Genomic DNA, 12,461 nt, shown 5'->3' on the forward strand with positions numbered 1-12,461 from the left:
AAAATTTTTTTTTTAAATTCTTTTCTAGAGTAATTACAGATTTTGCATTATAAGAATGATGTTTTTACAATAATGCCTTGAGACCATTTAGATTTTCTTTTTGTGTGTAGAACTAGGCATAGTCTAGGTTGGAATTTTCAAGGAAGTATGAGCCAGCTTTAATTTTAATTAATTAATAAATTAATTAATACATCCCAGTTCTAATGTTTAAGACAACTTTATTTTTGAGGACTGCACAATTTTTAGAATAGTGAAATGACTTTTCTCTTAGGGCTGATATTTTGATCTGCGTTATAAGACCTAGTCCCTAAGAATAATTCAGTTGTGACAAAAATAAATAAAGTTAAAATAAATGTAAGGATGGTGGAGAAATCAACTATACTGGAAGTATAATGATTTATAATATTTAAAACTTCTTTAAAAGGTTGTGAATCATTGGATGCTGAATCGTGGCTAAACATCATATGCCCATTACCTTATGTCTACAATATAGATGTCTTGAAAAGAGCATTGAGTTTGAATTATTTTTTGCCGACTTTTTTTTTTTTTATTAAGTGGTAGGAAAATGTTACCTTCTCATGAATGACTGTGTAAAGGTTTAGGATGGCACACAGAAGGCTTTGGCTGTAGCACATTGTCACTGCTCCAGTGGAATCACCTGGCTTTTGAGCAACATTCTTTTAAAACTTGGATTTGAAGAAATAATCAGCTGCAGTTCAGCTGAGGCATTCTATTGCATTAGGGACTGGTCTGGTCATTGACAAGTGAATGCAGAAGCTATGCTGTGGCCGTCAGCCAAAGCAATTATTCAAGATTTAAGCTAAAAAGACTCCTTCTCTCATATCCTCTCCCTTTTTCAGGGTCATGTAGGGATAAAAAGAACTGCAAGGTGGTCTTTTCCCAGCAGGACCTGAGGAAGCGGCTGACGCCTTTGCAGTACCATGTCACTCAGGAGAAAGGGACTGAAAGGTAAGGCAGGCTGAAGGAAGCACATTCATGAAGAAATAGGCATCTTTCCTTCTCTCCTCCCCTTTGCTGCTGTTTCCCCTCCAACCGCTTTCAAGAATTCTCCACTTGTTTACTAACCCCTACAAATTAACACCACTGAAAAGACAGGCATCTGCCGTGTGGTGGTCAAGGCAATAGAGTGTGTGTGTGTGTGTGTGTGTGTATTAAATGAACACTAAGTGTCTTATAAAGTCACAGAGCTTATGTTTAGGGTCTGTTTTTAGTTTACTACAAAATGTGTGGAAGTAATAGCGGTTTAGGTACATTTTTTGGAAGACATCACAGTGAGCAGAACCATGAGGAAAATGGCTCTGTGCCAGGAGGCTGAAATTTTGAAGGTGGCCATTGTAAGTATAGACATTTTGGCTGCAAAAAGAAGGTAGCATAATTTAGTTCCTTTCCACCCCACTCCAATTTCTTTTTGAAGCGCATGTGGAGAAGGTATTTATTGGCTCATTTGTGGTAGGAATGTCAAAAATTTTCAATAACTGCCCTCACATGGCTTTAGTCCCTGGAAGCTAGCCCTAAATCCTGGATGGAAAAAAAAAAGTGCTCACTTCCAAACTGTTTGTAGTGAATAGTCTCTCTCAGCTGATTCCAGCATGAAGGCAACTTGCCAAAGTCTAACCATTTTGTTGTCTAATTTATACCATGGAGCTTGGCATAAGGCCCTAGCTTACCTCTGATCCAAGTGTATTAATGATGTAACTGCTTGTTTTCATTCATGACCTGAAAGGGCTCTTTACCACACATGGGGTCCTAGTTAATAGGCAACACTCTTCGTACCAGAGTATACTGTTTGCTGAATGTAATGAATGGTAATCACTGGCACAACCCCCCCCCCCCCCCAAATGAGCTGGCAGTGGGTCCTGAGCCTCCACTCATGAGACCTTCTTCCACCCCAATCACTTACTCTTGTGTATATGATTAGCAAAATGATTTAATGCACACAAACAATTGGAGAGTAGGTCATTCTTAAAAATCCTGTTTATAAAAAAAAAATTGGACCTCATAAAAAGGGTGAAAGGATAATAAAAACAAGCTGCTGAGCACATAGGCTTTTTGTTGGACTAGCACAGCTGATTTGTATTAGATGAATGACCTCCTAGCTCTTAAGTTTGTTAACTTAGAAAAATATTCCCTTAAAACTGTAATATTCCTTTTCGACTAAAAATATAAGGCTCATGCAGCTTGAAATGATGGACCAGTTGTTTCATTTTCTGCTAAGATACTAATGATACTCTAGTCTAACACACGGGCAGCCCATCCTGTGCTAACAAACCAAGTGTCATTTACCCACTACACTAGTGCTTTATTTGTTGTTGAACATTTGAGATCATTGTTAAAAAATTGTTTGAAGACTAAAGCTAGAGAAATGCTCAAGATTAATTGAATTTTAAACAAAGATTGTTTAAAAATTACTAATTTTAGGACGTTGCCAAACAGTTTTAAACAGCAATTGGTTTTTGTGCTCTTATCTTTGATGTGTGTGAAGTTTTGCTTCCTCCTGAATGGTATGTAACTGTTAAGGCAAATTGATGAAGATGTTTATTTTTTTCATTTGATAAAGAATAACAACAGCTAACTCTTGAGTTCAGCTTTTTGCACTCTAAAAAACACTATTCCCTTACTGATTTTTAAAATAGCGTTTTTGTTTTTCCCAGCGCCTTTGAGGGAGAATACACACATCATAAAGCTCACGGGATATACAAATGTGTTGTCTGTGGAACTCCTTTATTCAAGTGAGTATATTAAATATAATTATCAAGACTTCTTTCTGTATTAGATATTATGTTATGATCCACTGTAATCTCTCATGTTCCAGGCTTTTCAGTAGCTTTGTAAGAAAATTTAAGAATTAACTTTCATTCAAACCAAAAGATAGCATTTAAAAAAATTAAATAGCGTAATACAGTAAACTGGAGTCTGATAGTATAAGTAACTTGACTGGGAAATGAGTTTTATAATACAGAGTCATGGACTTAGCTGGTGAGGTAACTTTAGAGTTATTTGAGTTCTTTATTTCAGCATTGGAGATTCAGATGTGGGTGTAAACCAGTGATCCCCATTCTGCAGGCTCATGTAGGCCCCATGGAGGTAGTCTATCCATACTCCAGTCGGGTGGTTAGACCATTAAGAACATAAGAACATCCATGCTGGGTAAGAACAATGGTCCATCTTTTGATAGTGGCCAGTGCCAGAAGCTTCAGAGGGAGTGAACAGACCAGGGCAATTATCGAGTGGTCCAGTCCCAAGTTCTAGCAGTTTAGGGGCACCCAGAGTGTGGTATTGCATTCCTGACAATCTTGGCTAATAGCCATTGATGGAGCTATCCTCCATGAATTTATCTAATTCCTTTTTTTAACCCAGTTCTACTTTTGGCCTTCACAACATAACCTGGCAATGAGTTCCACAGGTTTTACTGTGTTGTGTGAAGAAGTACTTCCTTATATTGTTTTTAATCTGCTGCCTATGCATTTCATTGGGTGATCCCTGGTTCTTGTGTTATGTGACGGGGTAAATAACAGTTCCTTATTCACTTTCTCCGCACCATTCATGATTTTTATAGATCTGTCATGTCCCCCTTAGTTGTCTCTTTTCTAAATTGAATAGTCCCAATCTTTTTAATCTCTCCTCCTACAGAAGCTGTTCCATATCTGCTAATCATTTTTGTTGCCTTTCTCTGTACATTTTTCAATTCTAATATATCATTTTTGAGATGGAGTGACCAGAATTGTATGCAGTATTCAACATGCCATTATATTTTCTGTCTTCTTCTCAATTTCTTTCATAATGTTTCCTAACATTCTGTTAGCCTTTTTGACAGCTGCTGCACATACGAGCAGATGTTTTTAGAAAACTAACCACGATGACTCTAAGATCGCTTTCTTGAGTGGTAATGGCTAATTTACACCCCATAGTTTTGTATGTATAGCTGGGATTATGTTCTCCAGTGTGAATTACTTTGCATTTATGAACATTTAATTTCATCTGCCATTTTGTTGCGCAGTTCCCCAGTTTTGTGAAATCCTTTTAACTCTTTGCAGTCTGCTTTGGATTTAACTATCTTGAGTAATTTTGTATCTTCCACAAAGATGCTACCTAACTGTTTACTCCTTTTTCCAGACCATTTATGAATATTTTGAACAGTACTGGTCCCAGTGCAGATCCTTGGGGGACCCTGATCTTTACGTCTTTCCATTGTGAAAACTGACTATTTATTCCTACCCTTTGTTTCCTGTCTTTTAACTGGTTACTGATACATAACAGGACTTTTCTTCTGATCTCCTGACTGCCTACTTTGCTTAAGAGCCTTTAGTGAGGGACCGTGTCAAAGGTTTTCTGAAAATCCAAGTACACCCTATATACTGCATGGCCCTTGTCCATATGCTTGTTGACCCCACTCAAAAAAGTCTAATAGATTGGTGAGGTGTGATTTTCCTTTACAAAAGCCATGTTGTCTTTTCCCCAACATACTGTGTTCTTCTATGTGTCTGATAATCCTGTTCTTTACTATAGTTTCAACCAGTTTGCCTGGTACTGAAGTTAGGTTTACTGGTGTGTAATTGCCAGTGTTTAGAGCCTTTTTAAAAAATTAGCATTATATTGGCTATCTTCCAGTCATCTGGTGCAGAGATTGATTTAAGTGATAGATTATATACTACAGTTAATAGTTCTGTAATTTCATATTTGAGTTCCTTCAGGACTCTTGGGTGAACACCATGTGTTCCTTGTGACTTATTACTGTTTACTTTGTTCCAAAACCACCTCTACTGACACTTCAATCTGGAACAGTTCCTCAGATTTGCCATCTAAAAAGAATGGCTCTGGTGTGGGAATCTCCCTCACATCCTCTGCAGTGAAGACTGATGAAAAGAATCCATTTAGCTTCTCTGCAATGGCTTTGTCTTCATTGAGTGCTCCTTTAGCACCTTAATCATCCAGTGGCCCCACTGATTGTTTGTCAGGCTTCTGTCTTCTGATGTACTTACAAAAATTTTTTACATTAGCTTTTGTGTCTGTTGCTAGTTTCTTTTCAGATTCTTTTTTGGCCTGTCTAATTATAGTTTTATACTTGACTTGCCAGAGTTTGTGCTTCTTTCTGTTTTCCTCAGTAGATCTGACTTCAAAATTTTAAAAGATGTCTTTTTGTTTCTAACAGCCTCTTTTTTTACTGCGTTGTTTAGCCATGGTGGCAATTTTTTGGTCCTCTTACTTTTTTTTAATTGGACGTATATGCTTAGTTTGAGCCCATATTACTGTGTTGTTTTTTTTAAATGTCCATGCTGCTTGCAGGCATTTCACTCGTGACTACTCATTTTAATTTCCGTTTAACTAGCTTCCTCATTTTTTGTGTAGTTCCCCTTTTTGAAGTTAAATGCTACTGTGGAGGGATTTTTTGGTATTTCCCTCCCTACAAGGAGGTTAAATTTAATTACATTATGGTCGCTTTTACCAAGCGGTTCAGCTATATTCACCTCTTGGATCAGATCCTGTGTGCCACTTAGCACTAAAACAAGAATTGCCGCTTCCCTGGTGGGTTCTAGGACTAGCTGCTCCGAGAATCAGTCATTAATGGTGTCTAGAAATGTTGTCTCTGCATCCTGTCCTGAGGTAACATGTATCCTGTTGATATGGGGATAGCTGAAATCCCCCATTATTATTGGGCTTTCTGTTTTTGTAGCCTCTCTAATCTCCCTGAATATTTCATACTCCTTATCACCATCCTGGTTAGGTGATTGGTGGTACATTCCTATTTCTATACTTTTATTATTCAAGCATGGAATTTCTATTGGTACATTTAAGGTTTTTTTTTTGTTAAATTCAAGATTTTTGCTATATTTGACTCTCTGCTTTCTTTCTCATATAGTGCCACTCCCTCACCATCATGACCCACTCAGTCATTCCTGTACATTTTGTACCGTGATATTACTGTGTCTCATTATCATCGTTCTACCTAGTTTCTGCGATGACTGTTATATCAACATCCTCATTTAATACCAGACACTCAAGTTCACCCATCCTAGTACTTAGACTTCTAGCATTTGTATACACGCACTTATAAAATTAGTTAATATTTAGTTGTCTGCCTTCATGTGATGTAATTGAATGGGACTTTTTTTCATTTGATTGTTTCTCTTAAGTTCCTACCTGTACTTTATCAATTTCTATCCTCTCCTCTTTACTAGGATATGGAGTGTCCCCTTTAATAAAACTACCCCAGAGGACTGTCTCTGCCCAAATCGTGTGCTCCTCTGAACTTATTGGCTTAAAAACTCCTCTGTCCTTTTTAATTTTACATGCCAGCAGTTTGGTTCTGTTTTGATTTTAGGTGGAGCCCATCCTTCCTATATAGGCTCCTCCTTTTCCAAAAGGTTACCCAAGTAGTTCACAGAGAGACAAAATAGTTGGTTTTCTTATTCAAGGGAAAATTATATATGCTTACTGAATTTTCATATCTATTATTCCACATGAAGAGCTGAATTAGACATTTCAGCCAAGATTTTTCAAAAGCAGGCTGGTAACTTAAAATTAAGCCTCTTTTAAATGTAGTAGGGGAAAATATCCTACAAAATGGAGCACTAGAAGCATAACTGATTAAATGGTGTCAATTACTCTTTTTCTTTAAATATTTCTCACTTTTGTTTAGGCACTTTCCTTTTTGACTATAATTTCTTCACTCTGACTTCTTCTCCTGCCCTGTTTTGTCTCAAGTCTAACCTGGTCTTTCCCTTAAACAGCAACATCTGCTTTTACATTCTCACTCTGTAGAGCATATGGAAGACAGCAGGTCAGGACAGGGCTCTTATCTCTGACTAGGTTGGGGAAAGGAGATCAATAGAATGATATATGCATGAGACATCCCTAAAACCTATTTAAAAGTGTTGGGGGCTGGGTCAAGAAGGAAGTAAGAGCAGAAAATAGGAAGAATGGCATTTGAAAGTGTCCTAAGATCAGTAGTAAGCAAAATTGTTTGGAAGGGTGTATGTGCACTCTTTCAAACCCCATGTTCAGACTGTCACTTATGGGGGAAGTTTTCAGGATACAGGATAGAACAAATTCCACTTTAAGACTTACTTGTGACTTTCTCAGATGAGAAGTGTTGACTAAGTCTGCTCTTATGGCGCTGCCTTGGTATTTTTAGTTGAAGTAAAGATAATAAGTTGAATTCAGTTTCTGTAGCCATGTATACATTTCCGTCTTCTCCGCATATAGTAATACACAGTATTTCTGGGAATTAGGTCATTGTGTCCATTGTATGTTTACATGCTGTATTGCCAGGGGAAGTGTTGAAGATATTCATGCAATCCATGTTCTACTTCAATATTTTGCATTTCATGTTAGGGCAACCATGTATCCCTGAAAATGGGAATGACCCTGTTTTCAAAGCCCCTTCTAGAATCTCTGTTGGTTTTATGAAAAGGGGTGATTTTATCTCACTTCTTGTAAACCCCATCTAACTATGGAAGCCTGCTAAATGTGCCTCAGGGACTGCAATCCTCTGGGCTGGTCTTATAAAGTATTATGTTTTACATGATGACACTGTGCCCTTCCATCCACCATTATAAGACTTCTGTCCAGATCCTCAAGCAGTCCCTCCACATACACAGAGTCAAATCCACTGGGTGGCACTGAAGAAGAGGAAGAGGCAATGCTTGGCCAAGGAAGGGGAGAAGAAGGAGTGGGCACCCCCTGCCTGCAGCTGCAAAAACCCTGGTGTGCCTGTCTCTTTGAGCTCCACCAAAATGATCCTTGGTGTGCCTGTCATGATTAGTATTCAAGCATTTCAGGCCAGATCCTCAGCTAGTGCAGATCACTGTAATGCCATTGACTTCAATGTTGCTATGTTCATTTACACCAGCTGGGTATCTGGATGTCTGGCATACCATACAGTGACTGTGCAGGGTATATTGTAAAATAGTTATTTATAACATTTGAAGTGATGTTAAAAGTAAACACATAAAAATGGGATTATTCTTGCCTATTATCAATATCAATTTGCACTTGAAAAGTGCTCAGATAAGTGATGGGCAGGTATAAAAACCTATGTCGACATCAATGTCGTCATGCTGAGGAATACAAAAGCAAATATTTTACAGCATAACTCAGCAACTTATTTGTTGTAATCTTCAGTTTCAGAGGCAAAATAGCAAGGAATAGTGAGTTCCTCGACTAGAAGATATACTATATGTTGAATGAATTAAAATTGATGACTAGGAAAAGATAGAGAGGTGCATCCGACGAAGTGGGTATTCACCCACGAAAGCTCATGCTCCAAAATGTCTGTTAGTCTATAACAGGTCTGCACAACTCGTAAAGTGGCGAGGGCCACATTCCTCCAAAGAAAACAGCTGAGGGCCGAAACCTCCCAGCCAGAGGAAACACCCCGCCCCAGGGCCGCCCAGCCCTGCGGAAACAAACCCTCCTTCCCCAGAGCTGCCCTACCAAAACAGCTGTGGGCCAAAAAGGAAGGTTGGGGGTGGGGAGGTGATACTTTATTTTAAATCAACCAGGGGCTCCCAGCTAAAGAGGTGGCTGGGAGCCCTCAGGGTCAAATTAAAGGGCCCAGAGCTCCGGCGGCTCGGGGAACCTGGCAGGGCCGGCTCTAGGTTTTTTGCTGCCCCAAGCAAAAAAAATTTGGCTGTCCCCCTTCCCAGCCCTGGGCTCCCCCCTGTACCCTCCTGCTGCCCCAGCCCTGGGCTCTCCCCCCACCCACACCCCCCCCCTGCCGCCCCAGCGCTGGGCTTCCCCCTTTCCTCCCCACCAGTGCCCTCCCCCCACACCTCCTGCCGCTCCAGCCCTGGGTCACTGGTAACTCGCTCCCAGGGCGGATTATTCAGCCGGAATTTTGGATGTGCACAAAAACACAGACAGGATTGGTTCCCATGTGGTTACAGAGCTGCAGTAAAGTGGAACAATTTTCAGCTTGTGTGATTGGAGGATATCTGGATGCATATTATAAGACTGCCCTCCACAAATGAGGAAAAGTTGAGGTGCCTTTATTATTCTTTTGTTCCACTCTTTCTTTCTATGGGGAATTTGCCAATGCAATATCACTGTCTTCCTTTCAAACAAACAAAAAGGCAATGGCTGTTGAAAATAGCAATTCCAGTCATAATAAGCATTTCTTGCTCAATTTTATCCTACTTTTTCTACAGCAAGTTACAGTGGATCAGTATATTTGATTTGGGAGAAATGAAGTAACAGCTGCCCAAACCGAGCTTGAGCACTCCTGAATTTTGAGGTGTTCAAATCTGGAAGGCAGGTGCTGGGGGTGGGAGAGGGCTGTGGGCTCCATGGGGGAGCATGGCAGCAACTGTCTGGAGCTGCACGGAGCCAGACACGCTGGTCTGAGTGGCACAGTAAGCGGTTTGGGGGTTGGAGAAGGGGTAGCGGGTTCTGGGGGGCAGTCAAGGGAGAGGGAGCAGGGGGGGTTGGATGGGGCAGTCAGGGGACAGGCAGCAGTTGGATAGGCATGGGAGTCCCAGAGCTTTATCAGGGGACAGGTAGGGGGTGGGGTCCTGGGGGGAAGTTGGGTGGGGTCTCAGGAGGGGGCAGTTGGGGACAAGGAGAAAGAAGGCTTAGATAGGGGCAGGGGTCTCAGGAGGGGGTAATCGCGGGACAAGGACCAGTGGTGCTTAGATAGGGGGTGGGGATCCTGGGGGGCAGTTGGGGCAGGGGTCCGGGGAGGGGGCAAGGGCTGGGATTCAAAGGGCTCTGGGCTGCTGGCAGCTGCGGGCAGCCCTGAGCCCTCTGACTCCCGGCCGCGGCAGGGATTTAAAGGGCTCTGGTCTCCCTACCCCTGCGGGCAGCCCAGAGCCCTCTGACTCCCGGCCGCGGCTCGGATTTAAAGGGCTCTGGGCTCCCCGCGGCTGCCGGCAGCCCAGAGTCCTCTGACTCCCTGCCGCGGCTGGGATTTAAAGGGCTTTGGTCTCCCTGCCCCTGCGGGCAGCCCAGAGCCCTCTGACTCCCGGCCGCGGCTGAGATTTAAAGGGCTCTGGGCTCCCCGCGGCTGCAGGCAGCCCAGAGCCCTCTGATTCCCGGCCGCAGCTGGGATTTAAAGAGCTCTGGGCTCCCCGCCGCAGCGGGCAGCGCAGAGCCCTTTGAATCCCGGCCCCGGCTGAGATTTAAAGGGCTCTGGGCTCCCCGCAGCTGCAGGCAGCCCAGAGCCCTCTGATTCCCGACCGCAGCTGGGATTTAAAGGGCTCTATGCTCCCCGCCACAGTGGGCAGCGCAGAGCCCTTTGAATCCTGGCCTGCAGGCAGCCCAGAGCCCTTTGATTCCCTGCCGCGGCTGGCGTTCAAAGGGCTCTGGACTGCCCGCAGAGCGCCCTGTGCGGGGGATTTAGAATCCCCCAGCGGGCCACACAGTGAGGCTCCGCGGGCCGCATGCGGCCCGGGGGCCGTATGTTGTGCAGGCCTGGTCTATAAGGTGCCACAAAAACAGCAAAGAATCCTGTGGCACAAGACTCTTTGCTGCTTTTACAGATCCAGACTAACACGGCTACCTCTCTGATACTTCAGCCCAAAAAGTTGAAGATAGGTAGCAATGGTAGCAAAAGTTACCTAGCTAGGAGAATACAAAATCTATGCTATTCAATAAATGTCTCCAGACAGAAACTGAATCGCCAATATAGTCTCTTAGGAGAGAAGTACTAGTGAAAAGAAGAAACTCCATAATGCTAACTGAAAATTTAGGCAAATAGGATTTTTTTTTTCAGATCTTCATCTGAAACCCACATGTTTCCATTTGGCTCCTGCTGGGTGCCCATTAATTTTTCCTTTGCATCATTGTAATCTGTAAATATATATGTTTGAACTATGGACCCGTTAGTTTAGCCAGGAAGGAGACTGAAGCTTCAGTATTAATATTAACAAGCTTCAACTTTTAACATGTCTGATTTACGCTGTTTCATTACCATGTGACATGCAAGGTCAGGGAACACATGAATTTTATGCCCCAGATGAAAGACCTATTTTTTTGCTACATGCTTAAGATAGAATTCTATCTTTATCAGTAGAAGAGATAAAAAGAAACAATTAAAACTCAACATCTCTCTTCATTTAAACTGCTGATACCACCATGGGTTTATGGAGAATGTGCTTTAACTTTTTCCATAGTCAGAAGGTGTCTCAAACTTAAAAAACAATATCATTCCTTTAAATCCAATTGTTCCATCACTGAACTTCACTGTAGCTTCACTCCATACATTCTCCCACACTGGAATATAGCTAAGGAAAGTGATGTGTTAAACACACAATGGACAAATCTCAGGAGCTCACTTTTGTAAACCTCTGCCTCTAATATCTTCTGGGCCACACTTGCTTATTGTAATCTTTTGCTGTTCCCTGTCTATTTAGTTTGTAGGATCTTTGGGATCTGTCACTTCATGGCAGTTCACAGAAAACTAGAACACCTGTACCATTAAATGACTCCAGAAATGATGAATGACAAATCTAATCTGCTATTTGTTTTCTAAAGACCCAGAATTTTAAGTGTTTTATTCTTAGCTTGATTTTTCAAGGAATTTCCCTTTTACCATGCAAAAATAGCTTTTTCTCAGCAACCATGGCAGAAGGAGTTTAGAATGATCGGTGTCTTTCCTCAAAGACATACAACTGGAATTTGCACTCTGAAGTCACTTCCACAGAAGAAAATCTATAATGAATTATTTATTAAACATCAGCATTGTGCTTGATACAAGAAGTAAAAGAATAGGCAGCCTATGCAAGAGATACATAGTACAGACAAGATGCACTGGGAGGCCCAATGAATTGACTAGTTTTTTTCCTTTAATATTATTGTTGTCTAAACTTCCAGTTCTGAGGTGCAAGAAAAGTCACCAAGTCTTAATAAAGTAGCCACTCCTTCACTGCTACCTTTGCTGGCTTCTGAAAGGAATTCTCTTTGGTAAGGGTGTCAGCTAATCCCCTCCCATGTGGTGAAAGAAATAGTAATGTATTTATTTATTCATTTTATATATTTATTTGACTTGTGTGGCACTTTTATCTATGCTTCTGGCACCTCTCGACATTTTCAAAGCAAACCATTAGAAAAGCTAAATGCATTAATGCAGTATTTCAAGTCATTTAGCAGAGTCACAAAAATCCCATAGAACTCCACCCAGCCATATCCATAGCACAAGACCCATCTAAATCAGCTCTTAATCACCTAATTTCTATCATGCCATCTATAAGTGCCTAATCTCCCTAATTGCTTACAAAGAAAGGTGTGCTCTGCAAAGCATCCAGAAGGTTAACATATCCAGACTTGGGAAACACAACCCTTCTGCTTACTTTCCCCAATGCACTAACTTTATAATGGTCTTACCTAGATTAACCCTCACCCAGCTCACTCCTAGTGCTTTTGGAAAGGTACTAAATTATTTGTTCCACTTTCCAGTCAGGTCTGGAAATAGAGCTAGCCTTAGCAGATGGTTTATATTTCCTCAC

General features: G+C 41.5%; 1 protein-coding gene across 7 annotated transcripts in view; it reads left to right on the forward strand.

Moving 5' to 3' along the window:
- Positions 1–12,461, forward strand: part of MSRB3 (methionine sulfoxide reductase B3) — a 159,753-nt gene that overhangs the window by 67,624 nt on the left and 79,668 nt on the right. For all 7 annotated transcript variants that reach the window (XM_044978318.1, XM_044978355.1, XM_044978308.1 and 4 more), the window contains 2 exons: positions 861–969; positions 2,673–2,750. In XM_044978318.1, coding sequence (XP_044834253.1) covers positions 861–969; positions 2,673–2,750 — 187 coding nt within the window. The remainder of the gene's footprint in view (positions 1–860; positions 970–2,672; positions 2,751–12,461) is intronic.

Source organism: Mauremys mutica, chromosome 1 (assembly GCF_020497125.1).
Source record: "Mauremys mutica isolate MM-2020 ecotype Southern chromosome 1, ASM2049712v1, whole genome shotgun sequence".
NCBI classification, from domain to species: domain Eukaryota; kingdom Metazoa; phylum Chordata; order Testudines; family Geoemydidae; genus Mauremys; species Mauremys mutica.